Genomic DNA, 27119 nt, shown 5'->3' on the forward strand with positions numbered 1-27119 from the left:
GAGTTCATGTTTCCCTCAATGGAATATAACTCTCCAACACCTGCAACACTCATGCAGCCCCAGACCAAGACATTCCCACCACCATGCTTCACTGCAGGCACTTATCTTTGTACTCCTCAACTGGTCGCCGCCACACATGCTTGAGACCATCGGAACCAAACAAATTAATCTTCGACTCATCAGACCATAGGGCATGGTTCCAGTAATCCATGTGCATTGTTGACATGTCTTCAGCAAACTGTTTGCGGGCTTTCTTGTGTACCGTCTTTAGAAGAGGCTTCGTCCTGGGGTGACATCCATGCACACCAATTTGATGTTAAGTGCGGCGTATGGTCTGAACAGGCTGACCCCCCACCTCTTCAATCTCTGCAGCAATGCTGACAGCACTCCTGCAACGATCTTTCAAAGAAAGCATTTGGATGTGATGCTCAGCACGTGCGCTCAGCTTCTTTGGACAACCAACCCAAGTCTGTTCTGAGTGGACCCTGCTCTTTTAAAACGCTGGATGATCTTAGCCACTGTGCTGCAGCTCAGTTTCAGGGTGTTGGCAATCTTCTTGTAGCCTTGGCCATCTTCATGTAGCGCAACAATATGTCTTTTAAGATCCTCAGAGAGTTCTTTGCCATGTGGTGCCATTTTGGAACTTTCCGTGACCAGTGTGAGAGAGTGTGAGAGCTGCACTACAAATTTGAACTCACCTGCTCCCTATGCACACCTGGACCTAGTAACATTAATGAGTCACATGACATTTTGGAGGGAAAATGACAAGCAGTACTCAATTTGGACATTTAGGGATGTAGTTTCTAAGGGGTGTACTCACTTTTGTTGCCAGGGGTTTAGATATCAATGGCTATGTTTTGTGTTATTTTGAGGGGAAAATAAATGAACTGTATTATATAAGCTGCACACAGGCTACTTTTCATTGTGTCATAGTGTTATTTTTAGGGCTGTCAAACGATTACAATTTTTAATCGAGTTAATTAAAGTTTAAAAATTAATTAATCGTAATGAATCGCATTTCAAACCATCTATAAAATATGCCATGTTTTTCTGTAAATTATTGTTGGAATGAAAAGACACAAGATGGATATATACATTCAACATACGGTACACAAGTACTGTATTTGTTTATTATAACAATAAATCAACAAGATGGCATTAACATTATTAAGATTCTGTTAAAGCGATCCATGGATAGAAAGACTTGTAGTTCTTAAAAGATAAATGTTAGTACAAGTTATAGAAATTTTATATTAAAACCCCTCTTAATGTTTTCGTTTTAATAAAATTTGTAAAATTTTCAATCAAAAAATAAACTAGTAGCCCGCCATTGTTGATGTCAATAATTACACAATGCTCATGGGTGCTTAAGCCCATAAAATCAGTCGCAGCCAAGCGCCAGCAGAGGGCGACCAAACTCCAAAATACACAAGTAACAAGTTGACATTGCACTGAGCTGTCATTTTAATCTGTTTGAGCGGGGCATGTGCGTTAATTGGGTCAGATATTTTAACGTGATTAATTAAAAAAATTAATTACCGCCCGTTAACGCGATAATTTTGACAGCCCTAGTTATTTTGTCAGTTTTTTTCTAATGAAAAGGTATACTTAAATGCAGAAATGAGAGGGGTGTACTCACTTTTGTGATACACTATGGAGAACGTTCACATTCACAAAACTATGGAAACTATCTGAGAGAAAGAACTCTGGTTCGTTTAAAACGGACCAAACAGTGCTCGTGTAAAAGTGCTCTAATTCACTGCCTGTTAAAATGAATCAGACGTATGTCATTGTCAATGGCAGGCAATGAGTTAATAACAGGTGGAGCTGTTTTTCGGTGTGTTATTACCGATTAAGTCTGCTTTTTGGGATGTGAGCGAACGTTTTCTAATTCAGGAGAGCGGAGATGCTGAGAAAGAATTACCAGTGCCAGATGTTCAGCTTGAGGAACATTGATTAGTCCAGAATTACTAGCTGCATTATTCATACTATAGCCTATGGTGGTCATGATGTTATTGATGTGCTCAATATGGAAGGCAAATATAGTACAGTCACGGCTGTCGGGGTGAGAGACGGCTCCTTTGTTTGATATGTTCAGATATTGCTCGGGATTTAGATTCCAAATAGCATCTTAAATTAGAAATCGCAGTCTGCTTTCAATAGGAGGCAAATTACTTCGCTCAATATCTGATCGGGGCAGATTGGAGAACGCGCATAGGAGGAAGGAAGGACGATCAACTAATGAAGGATGCACGCTTTAGGCTGCTGACCTACATGGGTTCGGCTTAGAGGAAAACATACCCCAAACAATCCTAAAATGCTCTGACACGTAATAATTAAGTGCTCCATTTAGTACTTTTAACCTCAAGGTCAGTCGGCAGACAAAATAACGTCCCTCTTGCGTGATCTCTCCTTAATTCGCTCTTTTAAACGCGTCCAATCAAGACAGCCAGAACTAATAATTGCCTGTAAAAGCGATGTACGCGTCGATCAAAGTTGGCTGGCGCGTGCGCATGGCGTGGCTTTCCTTTTAGCTGCTCCTATTACCAGCTTGGTGATTGATGGCGGGAAAAGGTTAACGGTTACCCTTTACACAACAGTAAACAAAATAGTTTGCAGTTACAGAGGAATGAATAAGGGAAGCAACCATGAATTACCATGACGGTGAATAATTGATGATTCATTAAGTGCGGTGAGTGACTATGTTTCAGTGCCATTGACGACGATAGACGTCCAATCGTGTGGTTTTTCACTAGTAGACGTTTTGATTTAGTTTTTAGAAGCTACATGATTCCTTAATGGCAGGGCATAGGCGAGCTAGGCTAGGGCACTATCTAGGAGAGGGGGTGGCAAATTGCTTTGGAGAAAAAAAAATGTTACATTTTCCGAGTGTTTATTTTTTTTTTTTTACATTTCAATAGGCTACATACAAAAAATATTTGCATTCTCCGACCTGGACGGATAGCCACCTGCTATTTTGTGGCACTTGCGAGGCAATCGGAACAGTTTGCGCTTGTAGTATGTGAGCAGATCCACTTTACAAACAATAACAATTAACGGCAGGTTATGGTAAATGGTAAATGGTGTTATACTTATAACAAAGGACATTCAAACTCACGGTTTCAGAACGAAACTAAAATTATCACAAAGAAACAAACTAAATAGCATAAGCTGCAATTAATGAAATCTCTGGAACAGTAACGGAAGAAACAATTAGCACAGAACATGAACTTTATTTAGATCTATAGCGCCGCATTGCATGCTGGGAGGCATGTAATACGGTAGCACAGTGTTGTTTTCGTCAACGATGACGATAACGAAAATATTTAGTGGACAAACAACTTTTTTTCAGAACAATGACGTGATGATGATGAGCCGAAAACATGCGTTGGGAGACTATATACGGTGGCCGAGAAGTGTCAGGTGAAACGCAAAGTCCAAACACTGCCACAACACGATCCCCAGTTGCCAAAGCACGACGGCATTTTTTTTTTCAAATATATTTTTTTAATGTTATTTTTCCTTCAGGCATGACAAATCCAAACAAACATACAGCATTTATATGTGTTTACAATTAATTCAACCCGAAAAGAAAAGGCCTGACGGGAGAAGCCGAAGCTTATTGAAACCCGTCCCCAGTATCCCATATAGGACGCAGAAAATATCGAATATCAATTTTTGACATTCAGATTTCGTAGTGATTACAAGTTTTTTAAATTTTATTTTATTTTTTAAAGTAATAATCCCCTCTTTGGGAAAATTGGCAAAAGCACGAACCCCAATGGCATACCGCAACCAACACGTCACTTTTGCTAATTAATCATGATTTTAGCAATGTTTGCTAAGCGGATCAACCTCCCGTTTGTCCCTAATAGTAAATTCATGGAAATAGTGTATGAACGAGATGTTTACTGAGCTAAACCTACCAATTCTGTCCAAAAATGATGTCCCTGGTGCCAAATTCACTGGTAAAGATGTGGAAGAAAATACAAATGTTCAGTTAAAGAGATGGCTTGAGTGTCCAGGGCTGAAAAAGACGGGAAAAAGAGCCGTCCTGATTGAGAGCTAGCTTTTTTTATCAACACCTTTTTCTTGCGTGCATTGCCTTACGCCACTGACAATGACATTCTCCTGTTTAAACTTTACCACCATATGCCCTGTCTTTCTTATATATTATATCCTCTGGTTGTCTTACGTCTCTGACCGTTCTTGGGGGTAATTTAAATTGCTATTTTTTAGGGCTGTCAAAATTATTGCATTAACGGGCGGTAATTAATTCTTCTAATTAATCATGTTAAAATATTTGACGCAATTAACGCACATGCCCCGCTCAAACAGATTAAAATGACAGCAAAGGGTCATGTGCACTTGTTACTTGTGTTCTTTGGAGTTTTGTCGCCCTCTTCTGGCGCTTGGGTGCGACTGATTTTATGACCATGAGAATTGTGTAATTATTGATCTCAACAATGGCGAGCTACTAGTTTATTTTTTGATTGAAAATTTTACAAATTTTATTAAAACGAAAACATTAAGAGGGGTTTTAATATAAAATTTCTATGACTTATACTAACATTTATCTTTTAAGAACTACAAGTCTTTCTATCCATGGATCGCTTTAACAGAATGTTAATGTTAATGCCATCTTGTTGATTTATTGTTATAATAAACAAATACAGTACTTATGTACAATATGTTGAATGTATATATCCGTCTTGTGTCTTATCTTTCCATTCCAACAATAATTTAGAGAAAAATATAGCATATTTTATAGATGGTTTGAATCACGATTAATTACGATTAATTAATTATTAAGGTGTGATTAACTCGATTAAAAATTTTAATTGTTTGACAGCCCTACTATTTTTGTGTTATACGATTCCAAATGCTACACAGCTTAAAAATCAATTAATCGTAATTAATGGCAATTCAAACCATCGATAAAATATGCCATATTTTTCTGTAAATTATTGTTGGAATGGAAAGATAAGACAAGACGGACATATACATTCAACATACTGTACATAGTACTGTATTTGTTTATTATAACAATAAATCAGCAAGATGGCATTAACATTATTAACATTCTGTTAAAGCGATCCATGGATAGAAAGACTTGTAGTTCTTAAAAGATAAGTGTTAGTACAACTTATAGAAATTTTATATTAAAACCCCTCTTAATGTTTTCGTTTTAATAAAATTTGTCAAAATTTTCAAACAAAAAATAAATTAGTAGCTCGCCATTGTTGATGTCCATAATTACACAATGCTCATGGATGGTACCATAAAATCAGTCGCCAGCAGAGGGCGACAAAACACAAAAAAACACAAGTAACAAATGGACATGACACTGTCATTTTGATCAGTTTGAGCGGGGCATGTGCGTTAATTGCGTCAAATATTTTAAAGTGATTAATTTAAAAAATTAATTACCGCCCGTTAACGCGATAATTTTGACAGCCCTAGTGTAGAAGTGATCGTATGTCAAGGTACCACTGTATACAATATTTTAAAAATATATATTGTCATTTGGGGGGGTGGGGCTCCTACGACACTTTTGCCTAGGGCACCTAATCAGCCAATGGCAGCGAAAGAGTTAAAAGAGAACATACTAGAAGTATATGGCGCAAAACACTCAGGTGACTTGAAGTTCCGGCCAAATTTAAAAACTGTTCGATATGCACGTATGATGCATCATTGGAAAGCTTAAAATCTCAATGTTCTGGGGGAAGAAAAATATTGAACAGGAGGTTATTTTAAAAACAAGACATTTAAACAGCAAAACCCTAACTGGAGGTGAGAGCACGTGAGTGCATAATTAAAGACGCCGTGATCTTAAAAGTCACATTTATCCTTTAAGAATTACAAGTCTTGGATCCCTCTCACAGAAAGAATGTTAATCATGTAAATGCCATCTTGAGGATTTATTGTCATAATAAACAAATACAGTACTTATTAGAGGTGTGCAAAATTTCCGATTCTTAGATTATTCGCGATTCGCCCGTGGAAGAGTCGAGAACGATTCACAGACATCCAAATTCCGATTATTGAAACATGCCAAGTAAAGCGGAAGTACACAACACTCAGCGCACCGCGCGGTCTTCGGGACGGAACGAAGCGAGAGTAGCTAAACATCATGCTTCCTATTACCCGGCCCCTCGGGTAATGCCAATGCTCAACTCACGGCTCTAGCTCAACTCATGCAACGAGATAAAAAAAAACACAACAACATACCTGACTGCTGCCGAAACGCTGCTCCAAAGTACATCCATATAATGTTACGGTGGATATCAATTATATAGGACTAGATGCAATGTAGATTTGGTAGTGTTAGCAGCACATCTACAAAAAGCTAGATGCGGGCGTTATAAACAGCCGCCATCTTAAAGCAGTACACTTCCCTGCAAGGCTGTTGTAGCGAACCTTCCAGGCAAACCTAATTAACTTTTTATCTAAAATACTCCTAAATCGGTAAAATATTGACTTGAATCAATCTTTCAAATAGTTTTAAAACTTTCACATGTCGAAAGTAGACAAAAGGGAAATCATGGAATAACGGGAGCAATTTTAACAAATTTAATGGTTGATTCACAACATTAAATTAATTGAATGTAGTTTAAAGCTGCTGATACAGAATGGGGACTGGAGTTTTTTATTTAATGTTATTTTTGTATATTTGTTTACTGCTATATGTTAACTTGATACTGAAATAGTAGTGTGGTTTAGCCTGAGAGTATTTTTGAACAATTTTGGAACTAATGTACAAAACATAAAAAAACAAAAAAAGAGAAAAAAAAAGGAGGGGGGGTGCATCAATAATCGTTTTATAATCGAATCGGAGCCTCTGAATCGTAATCGAATCGTTAGGTGCTCAAAGATTCCCAGCCCTAGTACTTATGTACTGTATGTTGAATGTATATATTCGTCCGAGTTTTATTCATTTTTTTCTTAATGCATTGCCAAAATGTATATGATCAGGAAAAAATATCGGGAATGATTGGAATTGAATCGGGAGCAAAAAAAAAAAAAAAAAAAAAAAAAAGCAATCGGATCGGGAAATATCGGGATCGGCAGATACTCAAACTAAAACGATCGGGATCGGATTGGGAGCAAAAAAACATGATCGGAACAACCCTAGTTAATTACCTTTGTTTTATGGCTGGGTTGAAACAAAAGTGGTTGCGTGACGTCTGTAAACAGGGGTTTCCGGGGTAAAACAGACAAATTAAAAATAGTTTGGGGGCTTATTGCGCCATGAATCTGCTATGGCAGCATGTAGACATATTGTTCTATCAAACACAACACTTCTTTTGGCTTAAAATACAGCAGTTTATTTTAAAGAGGGGTGCAAGAGCAGAAACTGCTTTTTCAATCTTGTCGGTGTTTTCCGCCATAAATCAACAAATCAATGCTCAGTTTTGTTTCTCTACATCTGTAAATTAATCCTGATTACCGCTGTCCATGAATTAGCCTTGATTAGCACTTAAAACGGCTTTAACATCATTAACAACAATCACAATATTCCTACACGACTGACTCATAATCGACGGATGACGTAAACCCGGGTTTCATATTTCTGCCTCTCGAGTGAAGGGACACAATAGAGTTACTTTCACATTTACGTTAATGCGATTACAATATTCTTCTTGCCAGCCTGCCTACAGTCAGCCAGTTTATTATTCAGGAAATAAAGTAATTGAGTTCAGTGTTGTAGTGGAAGAAAAACAATTCTCTTTTCATAATAGTATCATTTCATACAGTACAGAAGAATCCCGGGTTATTAGGAAAGTCGTCTTCATTAATAAATGAACGGCTTTTTTTATTCGGCTGCGCCGCAACAATGCTCGTCTGCATTTTCATGAGATTTGAAAGGTGTTACTCTTCTTAATAAATGTCAGTCAGGGTGCTTTAAGCAGCCAGATTACCTGTTGGCTTTTGGGCGCCTCACTCGCACTTCTGTCATTTAATCCTCTTTTTAATTATTATTGCAGATACGAGACTGAACGCGAGCTCAAAATGCTTGTTTTCCTAGCGTGCGGATAAAAAGATTTACCCGGGGAGTTTTGAACACCTGCCCTGAAATATTGTTTCCACTGTACCCTGAATGCCACGCGGCTTAATTGACTTGGAAACGTCCCAAATGCGTCATTGACTATGTGGTCTAATTAATATTAATAATATATGCTATTATAAACATCAAAGAACATCTGGCGCCCCTGTTTTTCTCACCAGTCTGGCGTGCGACTCGCACTCTGTTTCATCTTAAACCAAAGCAGCCGCCCGCCACCGACGACTGTTTTGCATCTCAGGTGCTTGATTACACGTATAGAAAAAGCCACACTGTATAGACTTTGATGTCGACAATATAACTGCCAAATGGCTGTGTAAGCATATACGACACCGGGCTGTGATCGCATTGATGGGCTCGCGCGCGTATAAATCTTAAAGGCAATTTCAGCCAGAAATGAATCACTTGTCTACGGAGGAGGATTAGGGTCAGCGGAGAAAAATAACAAAAAACGGTTGGTAGGATTCTCACTTTTCAAGTGAGAAGTTTCTCTTTGTTTTGAGAATTATCATTTTAAAGTCAGAATTTTGACTTAACTCTCATAATTCTGAATTTATTCTCAGAATTCTCACTTTAAATTCAGAATTCTGACTTCTCTGACGGTGACCTCAACCCTTTCGTGCACAAATTATACTAAACTAAAAAAATGATATTTTTTCTTTTCCTCAAGTGATTCTGTAGGTAGGGTTGTTCCGATCATGTTTTTTTGCTCCCGATCCGATCCCGATCGTTTTAGTTTGAGTATCTGCCGATCCCGAAATTCCCCAATCCGATTGCTTTTTTTTTTTTTTGCTCCCGATTCAATTCCAATCATTCCCCATAATTTTTCCCGATCATATACATTTTGGCAATGCATTAAGAAAAAAATGAATAAAACTCGGACGAATATATACATTCAACATAAAGTACATAAGTACTGTATTTGTTTATTATGACAATAAATCCTCAAGATGGCATTTACATTATTAACATTCTTTCTGTGAGAGGGATTCACGGATAGAAAGACTTGTAATTCTTAAAGGATAAACGTGACTTTGTATATTGTGACTAATATTGTGACTAAATATTGTCATCGAGTGTATTTGTGGAGCTTTCAGTAAATGATACTGTAGCCATTTAACTGTTCTGCCCAAATGCATAATGGGAAGTGCAACCATTACTGTGCGTAGTGGTACCAGTTGATATATCTTCTCTGCGTTGGGTAATAACATAGGGTGTTAAGAAAAAGATCAATTACTTTTTTTCAATTATTTTTTTCTTTCTTCTACTCAGAATTTCACTTGATTCTCGGATTTCTCACTTTAAAGTCAGAATTTGCCCTTCTGAGAATGCTGATAAAGTCAGAATTCTGGGGATAAAGTTGGTATGCTGACTAAAGATGGAATTCTGACTAGGATAAAGTAAAAACTCAGAGATATCTTAAACTTGAGTAAGAATTACGTTAGAGTTATGAAGTGGAAATTCTCACTTAAGAAGTCTGAGTTCATAGTCATTATTCTGAGAATAAAGTTTGAATTTTAAAGTTAAAGTCATAATTCTGAGATAAAATGAGAATTTCAAATGGAGAATTCTGACTCAGAATTCTGAGAATAGAAGTGAGAATTCTGAGAATAAAGTCAATATTCTGACTGAAAATCAGAATTGTAAAACTTAAGCGAGAAATTTACGAATAAAGTGAAAATTCCCACTGACTTTGACCGGGAGATAAGTCAGAATTCTCAATGTACAGAATCCTGAGAACAAAGGGGGAATTCTGAGAACTATGAGAGAATTATGAGAGTAAAATGAGAATTCTGACTGTAAAGGGGGAATTCTGAGAATAAAAGTGAGACTTCTCACTTTTATTCTCATAATTCTCGCTCAAGCCGACATTAAAGTCAGAATTTTTTCGTCATTCTACTCAGAATTTCACTTGATTCTCAGATTACTCACTTTAAAGTCAGAATTCACCCTTCTGAGAATGCTGATAAAGTCAGAATTCTGGGAATAAAGTTAGTACGCTGACTAAATTTGGAATTCTGAGAATAAAGTAAGAATTCTGACTTGAATGACGTAAAAACCCTGAGATTTCTAAAACGTAACCCCTCCTTGCCCTCATTCATACATTCTTTGTCCTCCGGTTTGAATTGACCCGTCTTCACTAAACACCAATTCATGCAGTTTAATTGAACTTTGAACACCAAATTTCATATTACTTGAACCAACATCTTGTCCTTCGCAACAATATGTGTAAATACTCTGCCAAACAAAACATCCTTCGCCACAATATGTGTGAATACTCTCCCAAACAAAACACAGTGGCGGGTCATTTTTACTCGACGACAACCCAAGGGTGAGAATTACGTGAGAATTATTCGAATAAAGTGTAAATTATCACTTGAGAATTCTGACTTCATAGTTAGAATTCTGAGAATAAAGTAATAATTCTGACCTGAAGATCAGAATTCTAAAACTTATGTGAGAATTATGTGAGACTCATACGAATAAAGTGAAAATACTCACTGCCTTTGACCTGGGAAAAAGAAAGGGAGAATTCTGAGAACTAGGAGAGTGTTAGGAGAGTAAATTGAGAATTCTGACATGAGAATTCTTACTGTAAAGTGAACATTCTGAGAATAAATCTATCAGAATTCAAGTATCAGCATTCTCCATTTACAGAATTCTGACAGTGAAGTGAGAATTAAGAGAGAATTATGAGAGTGAAGTGATTATTCTGAGAATTAAGAGAGAATTATGAGAGTAAAGTGAGAATTCTTACTTGAGCATTCTAACTGTAAAGTCAAAATTCAGAGAATAAAAGTGCGAATTCCGGGAATTAAGTCATAATTCCGACTTGAAAATCAGGATTTTAAAACTTAAGTGAGAATTGCGCGAGAATTTACAAATAAAAGTGAAAATCCCCACGACTTTGAATTGGGAATAAATAATTCTCAATTTACAGAATTTCGAGAATAAAGGTATAATTCTGGGAACTAGGGGAAAATTAGGAGAATAAAGTCAGCATTCTGACTTGTGAATTCTGAGAATGAAAGTGGTTTAAAATCAGAATTCTAAAACTAGTGAGAGTTACGTGAGAATGATGAGAATGAAGTGAAAATTCCCACCTGAGAATTCTGATTTTAATGTCAGAATTCTGGGATTAAAATTAGAATTGTCCATTAACAGAGTTCTAAGAATTAGGAGAGAATTATGAGAATAAAGTGGGAATTCTGACATGAGAATTCGGACCGTAAAGTCAGAATTCTGAGAATAAAAGTGAGCATTCTGATGATAACATCAGAATTATAAAGTTGAAGTGAGAATCAAATGACAATTATGAGAATTATCACTTGAGAATTTTCACTTGAAATTTCTGGGAATAAAGTCAGTATTCTCAATTTACAACATTCTGAGAATAAAGACGACGTCTTAAATTAACTGAGAATTATGCGTGTAAAGTGAGAATTCTGACCAAAAAGTCAAAATTCTGAGAGTAAAAGTGAGAATTCTGAAAATAAAGTCCGATTTCTGTCTTTAAAGTGAGAATTGTCAGAATTCTGTGGACAAAGTGAAAATTCTTAGAATAAAGCGCTAACTTTAAAGTAATTATTCTTAAACAAAGATTAAAATTCTTACTTTAAAAGTGAGGATCCTGCAAACAGTTTTTTTCTTCTTCACTTGACTCACAAACACTCTTCCGTGCTTGTCTGTTGCTTTTTATTCTGGTCATACATTTATTTACAACTTTCTCCGTAAGGTCAGATAACGCATATGCATCACTTTATTACAGGCAAGAGCGGCGGCAGCTTGTAATGATGCAGTAATTGGAGTTTTGCTTGATAAATCTAAGCTGCGAAATGACTCTGCTCACATATTGTGAGCTCCTACAGTGTAAGTAAATCTTACACTGATTAAGTTAGCGCCAACTAGGCAATCGCAGAGATGGAACCGGTCCAGAGAAGAGCACAAAAAGCAAGATTCTTCTGTCTTAAGGTTGTTTTACGACGCTGCTGTCGCAGGCAAATTGCTACAAGGATGCTGAAAGATGAGGTCAGATTTAAGGTTTTGTAATTTAAACCGCAGAATAATTGACATATCTCAAAGAGTTCCATTAGGCAGTTTTTTTCCTTCCCTCTTAATGGAGATAAAAAGGCGTGGCACTGTTAAAGCCACTTTCCCGTTAGTGGAATTTTGTAATACAGTGTGTTCCAAAATGTTTGACCCCATTTCGTAGGCCAATAATTTTGACAATTTTCGTTTGAATGACCTCAAATTTTCACAGCTTGTGTAGAAACGTTTCAAGTTTTTGTGTGTAACGTTTGGCATTTCTATCTTTTCAGGTTAAGAGATGCCGTTCACTTCAAAAGAAAAAGCATTTAGCATGTTAGAATATGCTCGGACTCAGTCACCGAAAGTGCAGCGTGCCTTCTTTACAAATTTTGCAAAGAAGGCACCAACTACAAAACAAATTAGGACTTGGCACCAAAAATTTCAAGAAATTTCAGCGAGTTTGGCACGAGCTCAAATACCGACTTGACGTGTGCAGAGTCACAGACGACGCTCATATTGAGCGTTTATGAAAATCTGTCATAGAACCAACAAATATTAGTACTTTTCTTTGGAAATTTAACCAATAAAACTTGTGACCTTCAACATAAAGTGAATTTAGTTTCATTAAGATCCCTCAAGTAGTTTCCGAGAAATGGGCATTTAGACTGGGGTCAACCATATTGGAACACCCTGTGTATATATATAGATATGTAGGCCTATAAACTCACCGGTCACTTTATTAGGTACACCATGCTAGTAACGGGTTGGACCCCCTTTTGCCTTCAGAACTGCCTCAATTCCTCGTGGCATTGATTCAACAAGGTGCTGGAAGCATTCCTCATAGAGTTTGGTCCATATTGACATGATGGCATCACACAGTTGGTGCAGATTTGTCGGCTGCACATCCATGATGCGAATCTCCCGTTCCACCACATCCCAAAGATGCTCTATTGGATTGAGATCTGGTGACTGTGGAGGCTATTTGAGTACAGTGAACTCATTGTCATGTTCAAGAAACCAGTCTGAGATGATTCCAGCTTTATGACATGGTGTATTATCCTGCTGAAAGTAGCCATCAGAAGTTGGGTACATTAGGGTCATAAAGGGATGGACATGGTCAGCAACAATACTCAGGTAGGCTGTGGCGTTCCAACGATGCTCAATTGGCACCAAGGAGTGACAAGAAAATATTCCCCACACCACCACCACCAGCCTGAACCGTTGATACAAGGCAGGATGGATCCATGCTTTCATGTTGTTGACGCCAAATTCTGACCCTACCATCCGAATGTTGCAGCAGAAATCGAGACTCATCAGACCAGGCAACATTTTTCCAATCTTCTATTGTCCAATTTCGATGAGCTTGTGCAAATTGTAGCCTCAGTTTCCTGTTCTTAGCTGAAAGGAGTGGCACCCGGCGTGGTCTTCTGCCGCTGTAGCCCATCTGCCTCAAAGTTTGACGTACTCTGCGTTCAAAGATGCTCTTCTGCCTACCTTGGTTGTAACGGGTGGTTATTTGAGTCACTGTTGCCTTTCTATCAGCTCGAACCAGTATGGCCATTCTCCTCCGACCTCTGGTATCAACAAGGCAATTCCGCCCACAGAACTGCCGCTCACTGGATATTTTTTCTTTTTCAGACCATTCTCTGTAAACCCTAGAGATGGTTGTGCATGAAAATCCCAGTAGATCAGCAGTTTCTATAATACTCAGACCAGCCCTTCTGGCACCAACAACCATGCCACGTTCAAAGTCACTCAAATCACCTTTCTTCCCCATACTGATGCTCGGTTTGAACTGCAGGAGATTGTCTTAAACCATGTATACATGCCTAAATGCACTGAGTTGCCGCCATGTGATTGGCTTATTAGAAATTAAGTATTAACGAGCGGTTGGACAGGTGTACCTAATAAAGTGGGCGGTGAGTGTACCTGTATATATCTTTAAATCTCAAAGGCCTTTTCACACTAGCGTCAGCCCAGTGTGAAGAACGGTCCATGGCAAGCACAAAACGGGCAGAGCAATGTAGCCTGACATAGATGCTGTCAGGAAGTGAAAAGTGGCAAGCACATTTACCATCGTCCCAAGCACCAATGCGTTTATTTTTTATTGTTGCCAAAAAAAAAACAAAAAACTGACTTTTCCTATTTCTAGGAGTAAGGAGGTGAATAATATATTTTTTTTGTTTTTCATGAACTACATTTCCACACAAAAGCATATAGAGGTACCGTTTAGGTTAGCAAGGAGAGGTATGAGAGTCATTTTTCGACTGTCCCAGAGCTCGCAAAACATTAAAAAAAAGAGCATTTATCAAATTTCGTCAGCTGTGATTGCGTACAGCCTATAGCACATATACAGTGGGGAGAACAAGTACGTTGCTAACGTAAGCGTGGTGGCGCTCTGAAAATAGAACAAGGCTCTATTTTGGGCCTGCGTAAATTCATTCAAACTTGCTGTTCCGCCCAAGACAGCTGTCCACCGCTCACTTTCGCCGAAAGGTCCGATTTAAAATACACAATGAATGGGTTGCCGCTGAACCCTTCACACTAGGCTGGGAAAAAAAAAAAAACACCTCATTTGCAAGGCGTAGCAGCTTTTATTTTGGAGTGGTGGTGCGCCACAATCTTTTATGGGAAGGGGAAACCTTGCCCGTTACCTATAAACTAAATTACGAATGCATAAAAAACATTATAGCTCAAAGAAAAACTTACCTCATGTTGGTCTAAACAGGAAGCAGCTGGATTCAGCCATTTTGAATGATTTATGCCATATTCAGTGTTTCCACTAGAGGGCAGTGTATCCACCCAAATAAATAAAACTAAATGCAAACACTTTCAAAACAAACCATTACAACGCTACTCTAATTAAAGGAATCCTCGAAGCAGCAAAATTTGATTCGAAGCCTTTTTCGAATCGAAGTTAATCAATTAATCGTTGCAGCACTAACAATAAGGTATCAAGGCCCTCTACGTCATTGCTGAAAGTAAATCATTATCTTTCTGTGTAAAATAAAAATGTAATAAAATTAAAGATTATTTTATGGATTGTTTTCCTTATTAACATTTTTAAATGAATATTTTTTACTTAAAAAAATTATACATGTACCGTTTTGCCCCATATTAGTTTCTTTAATTTAAATTAAAAAAAATATATATATACATATACAAAATAAGAGAATATTTACAATTTTCTCCCGATTGTTTTTTAAATAAAACATGATGAAAAAAAATGTAAATCAGAAAATTAAAAAAAAATAATTAATAGTTGCTATGAAGAAGCTTAAAGGGTATTAAAACACTAAGGGGCTGTGAGATATCAATAGAACCGTTACGTGGCAAGATAACAAATATTAATAAAGTTAACAAAAAAATTAATCGCATTCATGAGCAGTTATCGAAAATAGATCGAAAATTACGAACATTTCCGAAAGTATTGTGGAAACAGCCGAATGGGGTGGAGACGTCACAACAAGGAAACAACAGGTCGAAGCAGGTGCCATCGTTGTTTGGCGACGAGAGAGTTGCTTTCGTGTTTTATCAAAAAATCGCTAAAATGGTTCAAACCTGTCATGCTATGTGGTGTACAAATAGCCATTTGTCGCAATGTAGTACCCATGAGTTCCCGAATGCGAGAAAAAGAGCTGGACAACGCAGACAATGAGTAAAGTTCGTCCGTGCTAAGAGGGCTAATTTTGCAGACCCAGCCCGGTGTTGTGCCGATAAATAGCCGCCCCGCATGAAATGTCCCCCCTGACAGGAACGCTTATTTATAACGCTTTATTGAGCGTTTTTTTTATTTTTTTTATTTATTTATGTGTTTGTTTATTTTATTATTGAGGGCCCACACGTCACTCGTACAGCTTTTTTTTTTAACCAATTAATGGCCATGGAATCGATTTTCTTGTACCGTGAATATGTTTTATTTTACTCTGCTTGAACTAATAAATGTCATACCTGTGTGATTGTCATTGGGATATGGTCGTGAAAACTTGTAGACTAATACATTTCTGTTCAAAGATGGTTATGTGGCCCAGTCCACCATTTGTTACTAAAATACAGTACTTGTATTTTGTGTAATTTATTTATTTAAAACTGATTTTACAGTCGTAAATCCATTACTGTAATGCGTCCATTAAAACATTTGATGTTTCCATCTCAATAAAGCGTTATAAATAGTGTTGCACCGATACCATTTTTTGGCCCCGATACCGATACCTGGCTGTGCAGTATCGGCCGATACCGATACCATACCGATACCACCCTGTATATATATATATATATATATATATATTTTTTTTTTTTTTCTTATTTTTTTTTTTTTCCAAAGAGCTACATAATTGGATGTGAAATCATTGCTATCAAGGCTTTGTCAGGCTGTTGCTTACCTTTGCAAAATAGGAAAAAGTACACTAAACCCTAGTAGACAATAGTTGAATAAACCTTTGGCTCTCAATGGCCAAAATAGTGCTAAATTTGTGAAATTAATAAAACATGTATAATACTAGCCCAACAGTAAGAAAGTAAAAATCAATTCATAATAATAAACTCTGAATGAACTGAATAAACTGTTTTAAACCTCTCAAAGTCCAAACTGTGCAACTTTCATGAAATTATTGTCACATTCTGCTGCTGGATAGATTGTGTTTTGTTGCTGGACGTGGGGGCGTGGCACTTGAATCCAATGCAGGCTCATCAACGCAGCATTTAAGCACGGGTGATCTCAGAGAAGGCTGCCGAGATATTTGCCTTGCTGGTCGCTATTTGACATCTGGCACAATAATCTCGCTACATTTGCTTGTTATGCCCCTGCATTGGGTTTTCTGTTAGTGTGCTGCTCTCGTTTGTAACCGCTGCCTATCGTCTTAGTTTGTCCGTCGACCTGCTGTCACGGACTCCTTTTGTTATTTCTACTGTCCTGCGATCGCGTGTTATTTTTTGTGTGCAATCATTAAACCCTTTTATGTATCCCCCGCTTGTTGTCTGCTTTGAGGTTCAACCTTGGTTCCGCATTTGCGGACGCTAACAATTATAAGTAAGAATAAATTGACCACAGCATCCCGTCTCTCCTTTTTTTCGGGAGGTGGGAGACCCTTATTTCGATTTCTGAAAGGGGGCAACAATACTTTGGAAACACTTCCTAAATTACTGCAGCATTTCTTTCAGTAAAAGACAAAATAAGTAAAGTAGACGAAGTGAACTGACCAGAGATTGTTGCTCCGGTCCAGCGGCCTTCTTCCTCTGGATAGCAGTCCTGCTCTTGCAGGCTCAAACTCGTTGTGTTCGTTCACGTTTCGTCTTCAAATGTTTTATCAAGTTCGAGGTATTGAAACCGGCCGATTTAACTCCACATCTCCAAACTTTCAGTTCAGCAAATCTTGCATGCAGCCATTGATTTTAATCGACTGGATTTCTATTTGGAAATATTTCCCGACCGCCGCGGCGCCGCCATATTTCCTGGTTTGTTTTTCGTCCATATGAAAAAGCCCCCTTTTGATTGGTCAGGAGTGGCTATTGGCCCGCTCTCATTGGTCTGGAGCAGGCCAATAGCGATAGCTGCTTGGTGTTCACGTGTCATCACACAACACAGAGACAGAGTGTAGTGAGCGCCAGGAGGAGAAAAAGGCTGTGGTCAAATGTTATAATAATGGACCGGTAAATGGTATCGGCGCCATCTTTGTTGGTACTCGCCGATACCGATACAACCATTTCGGGCCGGATCGGCGCCCCCTGCCGATACTGGTATCGGTATCGGTGCATCTTTAGTTATAAATAAGTGTTCCCGTCAGGGGGGGGACACTTCACGCGGGGCGGCTATTTTTCGGCACAACACCAGCACGGTTTTGAGTGGTGCGCATTTTACACCTGAAAGCTATTCGAACTATGGACAAATCGAATCAGGTTTTGCTAAGAAATTGCTGATGAAAGCAGCCACCATACACGCGCAGCCACCTAAATGTCCCGAGATATCAAGAAAGAGGACGACTGGCTCTGATGAGACCACCCCAGGCTAACCAAAGGAGCGGAGCAGCCAAGCTCGAAATGGCCAGAGTGAGTACTCTTATAATAAAAACATATCACACATTGGATATAGGACTGGACACATGTATAAATTATCGCTCGTAAAATATATAGAACAAATCCTCGAATCCCATTCATATTTGTGTCTGTTGGCAGAGTGAAAACCTATGATAGCACTATAAATGATAATTATTCTATACATTACATTATTTTGCGGTCACGGTGTATCAGCTTCACAAAAAGAAATGCACAACAAAGCATTCGGTGTTTCCCACACGATGTTGCCGGTGTTTCATCAGTGTGATTGCTCCTCTCAATGATCCTTTCATTAGGCTGCATTGGCTTTCTTTTGGGCTCAAATTGATAACCCAAAACACCAAAGAAAGGTTCATAACTCTCTTCGTCACTATTAGAAGAATGTTCGTTACGTCGGATTTGTCGCTGCAACTAGAAATAAAATTGTCCGCTATCATCGCCGCCATTCAGTACTAAGCACTAAGCCGGTTGTTTCCTTGTAGTGACGTCACGCACACAATATGCTAGATTTCCGGGATCTCGTGGGTGGGTCCGTTTAGCTTGACAATCGATCCAAATTTCTATAATTTTCTTGGTGTTGTGTGTAATTACACAAAGTGGCATGATATGAATCCAAAAGGCATGCGTTTATGGATAAATGATGGAATATTAGCATTTCCCCAGGTGTTGTCATACCCTTTAAAAAAGAGAATTAATTTTTAGGTCAACCATCTTTCATTCGCTCATCCATTAGTTTTTGTTGACGATCAATTAGTTGTCAATTAATCGATTAATTGTGACAGCAGCGTGCCTTTTCTTCCAATTTTGTTGCCTAGTTTAGCACGTTAGAGTCTAATTTTGATGTTTATTAGACATTGCAGGTGTATTAATATCAAGCGCGCGAGTGTGTATTCACAGCACAAAGAAGAACGACTTTTGTTCAAGGACGTTGATATTTTATGGATTTCTACATTCCAAACATTAAAAAAAAAGAAAAGCCCTTTTACTACCGTTCACTGCACAATTGTGGTTTTTCTATTAAAGTTGGAAACAAAGTGGAGCGCCGACTTGAGATCATTAGATGTGGAGAATTACCTCAGGGTCACATCTCGAGGTGTATGAAATTGATATTTCTCTGGCGGGGATGAATCACTGTTGTAACTCAGATATTAGTCCATTAAAGAAGAACAATAAGGCATCAATATGCATGGAATTAAATTAATGGTGGTGGGTTTATCTGCCTATCCCAGACGCATCCCTAAAAGACACAGTATAATGTATGGCCTGACCTTCAAATGCCAAGAGAGTGTTGGGCAATAAACTGCCAATATTTGTGGCTTAATGGCGTTGGATGACTTTTACTGTAATTGGAATGGCAGCCAAACAGCTGGGCTGTTTAAAGACAGTACGAGGACGACTGTCTCTTATTCCAAACGCTCGCAGGCGAGTGTGTTTAACCCTGGAGGCTGTTTCGGGGATCATTACCGGGATTACGCTAGAGGTAAACACAAGAAGGAGACGCTAGGAATTTGCTGTAATTAAAAGTTGAAACGGATCAAAAGGGGAGAAAAATCTGTATTAATAAACATTTTGGGAAAGAGGAATTGAGGTAGGTATGAGTCATTGGCGGCTGTTGACGGCCGTAGTCATCCAATCCATTTTGACAGGGAGAAGCGAATAAACGGCATCTAGCAGCGTCAGTCATAGTGAACGAGTGAAGTGACAGCAGAGATATAAATTTTACAGTATAATTTTTTTATAGACCAGAAACATGTTTTTGGGAAATATTTCTAACATAGTTCTAAATGGTTAAGCCAATATTTTCCCATTTTAAAAGTCACTGCTACGCTCATTTTAGTTATTATTGTTTTGATTCTGTGTGTTACAACGGATATCCTGCCCATAGGCGGATCTACTATTCAGGCGAAGTAGGTGATTGCCTTAGGCCCCCAACCAGTAGGGGCCCCAAACCAGCTGCCCTTACCCCAACGAGCAAGAGCTTGGGCCACCGGAGCCAGCAGCACCCCCAACTATTCGTCATGTTTAATTATGTCAGCATACCAAACAAATAAATAACAAAACAAAAAAGAAAGCCATTATAATGCGACATTTATATAATCTCTACCCCACACACACGCACTACAATGTACTGTTCCACGACGATGGACTGAGTATCAGTCGCTTAGCTTCATTTAGCAACGTTTAGCATCGCTTAGCTGTTCGTTAGCTTCACTTAGCTCTCCCGCGTTTTTCACGTTACTAAGTTCGCTAATTTTACAGCTCACCTGCTACTTTGCACGTCGGCTATCGTGTATTTCAAACACATGAGCAAACGTGCTCTCCATGAGAGCCAAAGTGCAGTGAGGGAGAAGTTGAGAACAGGCCGCTAATGCCTCTTTTAACTTTCTTCTTCACACCGAATATAAAATACACGACAGCACACCCTGTGGCGAAGTAATGCAGTACAGTTCGAATCAGTCATACAACAACACTCAACAGCTGGTTAACAGCATTTGCTAACGAAAAAAAATTAAATCTGTTAGTGACACCACAAGCAATAACGAAGAATGTTTTTTTACGGTGTGTAAAGCTTTCGGTTAGTGGTTTAGCGAACGTACCTCTGGTGAACATTTCAAAATAAAAGCATGTCATGTTCATCATATGAATAACGCTTTCTGGAGTTAATCCCACATACTTCAGAATTAATATTATAATATGTTGAGTAAATACTACAGAATACAGATTCTACACTAAGAATAGCCTATAGCTTAAATATGATTGGCAATGAACAATTATTATAATTATTATACTACTATTATATATAGTAGTATACTATAATAATAATGCTAGAATTTTTTTTAAATAATTGTTTTGAATAATGTTGGAAAGGCAAAGTCAGAGTTTTGAATCTGTTTACTTTCCATTCTTTTGCACTTGTAAATGCTATCAGCATTTAACCTCATTGTTTATTTGTGATTAATTATTGTTATTTACATGATTATTTGTACTTTAATGAAGAATTTAAGTGTTCCAAAATGGTTTTGTGAATTAATAAGCGTCAACAAAAATTTCATTGCCAAATTAGTAAAAAAAAAAAGAAAATGATTAGATTAGTCGACTAATCGTAAAACTAGTCGGCTGACTAATCAGGAGAAAATTTGTCATTTAGGACAGCCCTAGTGTACCGGAACATATTTCCTCCACACCTTTCTCACCTTTTTAGCCCCTGACCCATGAAGAGGGCCCCTGGATATGTTCGCCTTAGGCCCCAAAATTGCTAAGTTCTCCACTGGTCCTGCCCACCCTCCACCAATCAGCCATTTACAAGACCTCTGTAGGCTTCGTCAACTAAGGTTGCAGAAATAAGACAAGGATATGCGTACATATCGTTCACCTGTACTACAAGTATGATAAGTGTGTGTACCTACATGTACTTGTACTACAGGTATGTGTATTTGCGTGTACTCAAGCCACAATCATATGTACGTGTACTACAAGTACATGTATTTTCGTCTATATATTAGGGCTGTTAAACGATTAAAATTTTTTATCGAGTTAATCACAGCTTAAAAATTAATTAATCGTAATTAATCGCAATTCAAACCATCTCTAAAATATGCCATATTTTTGTAAATTATTGTTGGAATGGAAAGATGGTGTATACATTCAACATACTGTACATAAGTACTGTATTTGTTTATTATAACAATAAATCCACAAGATGGAATTCATATTATAAACATTCTTTCTTAGAAAGGTATCTACGGATAGAAAGACTTGTACTTACATTTATCTTTTAAGAATGACAAGTTATAATAATTTTGATACTGTAATTTCCCGAATATAACGCGCACATTTTTCCCCAAAAAAAACTTGTAAAATCATGGTGCGCTTTATAAACGGGTACATGGATGGAGACAGAAATATATATAAATATTAGGGCTGTCAAAATTATCGCGTTAACGGGCAGTAATTAATTTTTAAAATTAATCACGTTAAAATATTTGACGCAATTAACGCATATGTCCCGCTCAGACAGTATTCTGCCTTTTGGTAAGTTTTACAGCAAGGCTTTTTGTACGGTCTAACAGCGAACTCTTGTGGTCGCTTTGCGACATGGTTTATTGTTTTTTTGCCAGTTCAATATGGCTGCACGACCTCTCGGGCTGACGCCTACGTTGTAATGTTGTGCTTATATGATCCATGGACAAGATTTGTCCATGGACTGTAGTGGGCATTTCACTCTACTGTCATTTAAATCTGTCTATGCTGTCCTCACTCCGAAGCGTCTACTTTTTCCAAAGCTAGACAGCTAGTGAACGACGCCATAATAATCAGACTTCTTTCTTTTTCATCTGATTTATTAATAAAATGGCCTCAAACCATTGTCCTCTTTAGACCGTCGTAAAACTACAAAAAAAAGTACACAAGCATTGCATTAGCAACAACGTTAGCTGAGCACGCTATACAGGTTCACAAAACATAAACAAAAAGCGTCTCATACAAAAAATATACCATTTCCCTTAATAACATAATATGTGCATTATTTACAACAACCATACTTACGGACAAATCTTGTCCAAGGATCATATAAGCACAACATTACAACGTAGGCGTCAGCCCGAGACGTCGTGCAGCCATATTGAACTGGCAAGAAAACAAACCATGTCGCAAAGCGACCACAAGAGTTCGCTGTTAGACACATCAAATATTTTAACGTGATTAATTAAAAAAATTAATTACCGCGCATTAACGCGATAATTTTGACAGCCCTAATATATATATATATATATATATATATATATATATATATATATATACACATCGATTAATTGTGACAGCAGTGTGCCTTTTCTTCCAATTTTTTTGGTTCATAAATATATACATCTATATATATATATATATTTAGATGTGTGTGTGTATATATATATATATATATATATATATATATATATATATATATATATATATTAGGGCTGTCAAAATTATCGCGTTAACGGGCGTTAATTAATTTTTTAAATTAATCACGTTAAAATATTTGACGCAATTAACGCAGATGCCCCGCTCAGAGAGATTTAAATGACAGTACACAGTGAAACGCTCACTTGCTGTGGGTCAGTGATACTGTGGGGCTGTTTCGCTTCCAAAGGCCCTGGGAACCTTGTTAGGGTGCATGGCATCATGAATGCTTTGAAATACCAGGACATTTTAAATCAAAATCTGTTGCCCTCTGCCCGAAAGCTGAAGATGAGTCATCACTGGGTCTTTCAGCAAGACAATGACCCTAAATATATGGCCAAATCTACACAGAAATGGTTCACCAGACACAAAATCAAGCTCCTCCCATGGCCATCTCAGTCCCCAGACCTTGTTTTGTTGGCAAAAGGGGGTTGTACAAAGTATTAACACCAGGGGAGCTAATAATTGTGACACACATTATTTGATGTCATATATTTTTTCTTTATGTGGGATTTTTTCCCCACTGAATGAATGCACTTGTATTGAAGGTTGGATTTTTCTCTTTTTTCCCCATTAAGGTCCCATATTATTTGAATTAAAAAAATATTAGAAGCTAAAAAAACACATCTTTTTCAGGGGTGCCAATAATTATGGAGGACACTGTATTATTGCCCATTGCAAAATATGTGCTGGCAACACTAATACTACGATTGAATGTCACTGATTGGACGTGTATCGCCGTCAACGGCGCTGAAGCATAGTAATTCCCTGCCATCCCTCCATTTTCTCTCTCCCTCTTTTACAATTTCCCTCTTTTATTATTTCTGTAGGAATCTTGTTTAGTGTTAACATCTTTGGCTGTATTTATTGCACACGGCGGTGGCATCCGTACTGTAAAATGATGGATCACTGGAGCTGAAAGCTGATTACAAGCATGATTTACTGCGGGCCAGCGCTTAAATCATTCAAAGCAACCCGGTGTGGGATTGCAACATTTTTCACGCCGAGAATAGTCGCGTGCCTTTGTCGCGACAAAACGCTTTCCACGCACCCGCAATTTGATTATGCGTTTGCTGTTCTTGTGTGCATTAGGTGACAACGTCTACGACTACCCTGCGATTGGTTTCCAACTGGATCGCTACCACTTCCCGCACTGGCAGAACGGCGGGGACCAATCATCTCCACGTAGCGGAAGCTCCAGCCCAAATTCCAAGTTGAAGTCCCGATCCGGGGGAGACGGAGCCTTCAGAGAACTGCCTATCCCTGACAAGAATTCGTCCAGTGAAAGTCCTCCTGCGAATGCTAGCAAGTCCCAGTACGAGCCTTTAGACTTGTCCATTTCCTCTCATTCCACTTTGTCTCCTGCTCTACTGGTCCAAATGTCCAGCGTCTTCAGCAACGGGCTCAACCAGAGTTACTCGGGTGAGCTCGGCGCAAAAGCCGCGTACAAGTGTGACCTTCTGGGGATGAAAGATCAACAGAATTTCGGCTCAACTGGCCTTGAAAGTGAAGTTGACAGAAAAAGCCTTGAAGATGACGACAAAGATGAAGAAGCCATTGCGTGGAAGATGCCGAAAGACGGTCAACGGGACGAGACGGGTCGGTGGGCCCCGGCGGAAACCAGTACGTCTTCATCTGAGAACCCGGTTCCAGATCAGATCAAGCCCTACGAGCAAGCTGGCCTGCTTTCGCTCCTCAGCGCGCAGAAGAGCCGAAGCGAGGCCCAAAGGAACACAATCAACGGTGTAGGCAACATCAATCTGGCATCCGGTAAGCATGTGCGAGAAGTCATCCAATATCAGTTTACTCTAGGAGTGTGACAAAATGTCGAAATGGTGATATATCGTGATTAGGGCTGCAGCTATCGAATATTTTAGTAATCGAGTAATCGACTGAAAATTCTATCGATTAATCGAGTAATCGGATAAAACAAATATATTTTTAGGTGAAGAGCAATTATAAATATACATGAGAAAACAAGACATTTCATCTAATCTTGAACCATTTTCAGTCAATCAATGTCTTTATTTTCGATGTATATTGTTGAAAACAGCCAACAATTGCATCTCAGATGCAACTAGAATTAAAAAAAAAAGACTAATTCACTGCTTTCACTCAAAAACCTTTAGATCTTATTAAAAAAATATACATATACCTGAAAATGCCGTTACGCTTGATAACACACATCACTGAAAAGATTTTTTCCCCACGTGTTTCAATTGAATTTCTATTTGTGTCAAGCCATTTTTAAGTTCTAGTTAAGTTTTAAGTTAGTCTAAACTGTAAGTCCTGTGGCCTATACTACGAACCGAGTTCAACCTCCCCAGAAGTAATCCAGTTTACCATCGGGTAACCGGAGTTGACAAAACCTGGTTGTCTAGTTTGTGGTCAATCAGTGCTACGACGCTGATTATGAGGTTGATTAGTCGAACCTGTGTCAACCCAGTCAGAGTTACTGCGCGTTCACATAAAAGGGGGGGGTGACCAGAGTCAAACACTACTTGTGACGACGGCACGGGCACCTTACTTCACGGAGGAGGAATGCGCGATGATCATGCGGAATTATGAGGAATTAAAATCCACCCTCACCGCGAAATCCAACACCGCTTCGACGAGTAGAGCGCAACGGGTCTGTTGACAGCGAATTTACAGATCGTGTGATTTGTGAATGCGTCAATATGCCAGTTTACATATGTCCATGAAAAGAAATAAAGCCTGCTGTCTGGACAATAAAATAAGATTTGGGACATTAACAGTAAGAAATAATTGTCACGCATCACCACACGAAACAGGATGATTGTATGTTTAGTCCCCTTGACTGTACGAATACGTATGTTCTTTTTTTTAGTTTGGACCTAAAAAATCCAGCCCGACCCGAGCCGAGTCCAATCAATAAACTTGATTTGCAGGCCCGAGCCCGACAACCCCCCCCCCCCCCCCCCCCCCAAAAAAAAAAATTATGTCATATTTGTGAGGACTCAGGAGAACAAGGAAATGCGGGGATGCCATGCGTTGTTGCGTAAATAAAAGCCCGTCTTTTGTAACGATTTTTCACAGTTAAACAAGAATGCATATTCAATAAACTTTTATATTTGTCCGTCTGTCCTATCAGTGGATTTGACATTTAATTTAATCTCCTCGAGTTGGCAGAAAAAAACGCAAGTTTTCTCAATGTTTAAATAGTCTACATATTTCTATGATTATTATAAATGCATCAATTTGAAGCGTTTCCATACCCCACTCCGAATCGCACGGCATCCAGTGTTCTTACGCAGATATTCAGCATCACCGATGGAATACATATAGTGTCCCTGGCGAAAGAGCGCACGGACAGGCACACACAATCTGCGCGGTTGTGAGGGCCTGACTCGGCGGGTTACATTAGTGACGTCTGCCTAGATCAGTTGGCACAGGTAAAGAATTCCCTCAGCTGAAAATCTATATCTTTCATGGAGAACATCTTCCGGGTACGCCAGCGGATTCTGGCGGTCCCGAAATACCCGTGCCCTCCGGAGAGAGCCCCTCACAATCCGCGCGCCAATGTCGTATGGGTCGTCCAAGTACGCTGTCATTGTCAGGAGGACACGTCTGCGGAGGAGTGCTGTTTAAATAGAGCGTGGTTAATTGGAATCATGATGTTAAGCAAGATCTAACTCTGACACGACCAGGTTTGGCGTGTGGCGTGTGTTGCCATGGCAACACTTCTCGGTTCCAACATATCCACCTTTCGTAGTCTCGCATAGCCGCGAACTTACGTCGCACGTGATAAAGTTACTCTCGAAGTTACCCTGCTAAGCCAGAAAACCGGCTTCGTAGTATAGGCCACTGATAGGATTTTGAGTTTTTGCAGTGTTCAAAATAGAGCTGAAACGAATACTTGAGCAACTCGAGTAACTCGAGTTTAAAAACTGATCCGAGTAATTTTATTCACCTCGAGTAATCGTTTATTTTGACAGCTCTAAGCATCACGTTTTGCTCAGACTACTTTTAATGCGGGACAACGCGCTGATGTCACGTGCGTAGAGGAAGAAGCAAA

The 27119-nt window shown here is 38.7% G+C and overlaps 1 protein-coding gene across 1 annotated transcript in view; it reads left to right on the plus strand.

Moving 5' to 3' along the window:
- The window catches only part of LOC130915995 (zinc finger protein 536-like), a gene marked incomplete at its 5' end in the record, with an annotated part of 64963 nt that overhangs the window by 16032 nt on the left and 21812 nt on the right, over positions 1-27119 (plus strand). The window contains one exon of the mRNA XM_057836316.1: positions 24176-24853. Within this exon, the coding sequence (XP_057692299.1) occupies positions 24176-24853 (678 nt within the window). The remainder of the gene's footprint in view (positions 1-24175; positions 24854-27119) is intronic.

The sequence above is a fragment of the Corythoichthys intestinalis genome, chromosome 5, assembly GCF_030265065.1.
Source record: "Corythoichthys intestinalis isolate RoL2023-P3 chromosome 5, ASM3026506v1, whole genome shotgun sequence".
NCBI lineage: Eukaryota > Metazoa > Chordata > Actinopteri > Syngnathiformes > Syngnathidae > Corythoichthys > Corythoichthys intestinalis.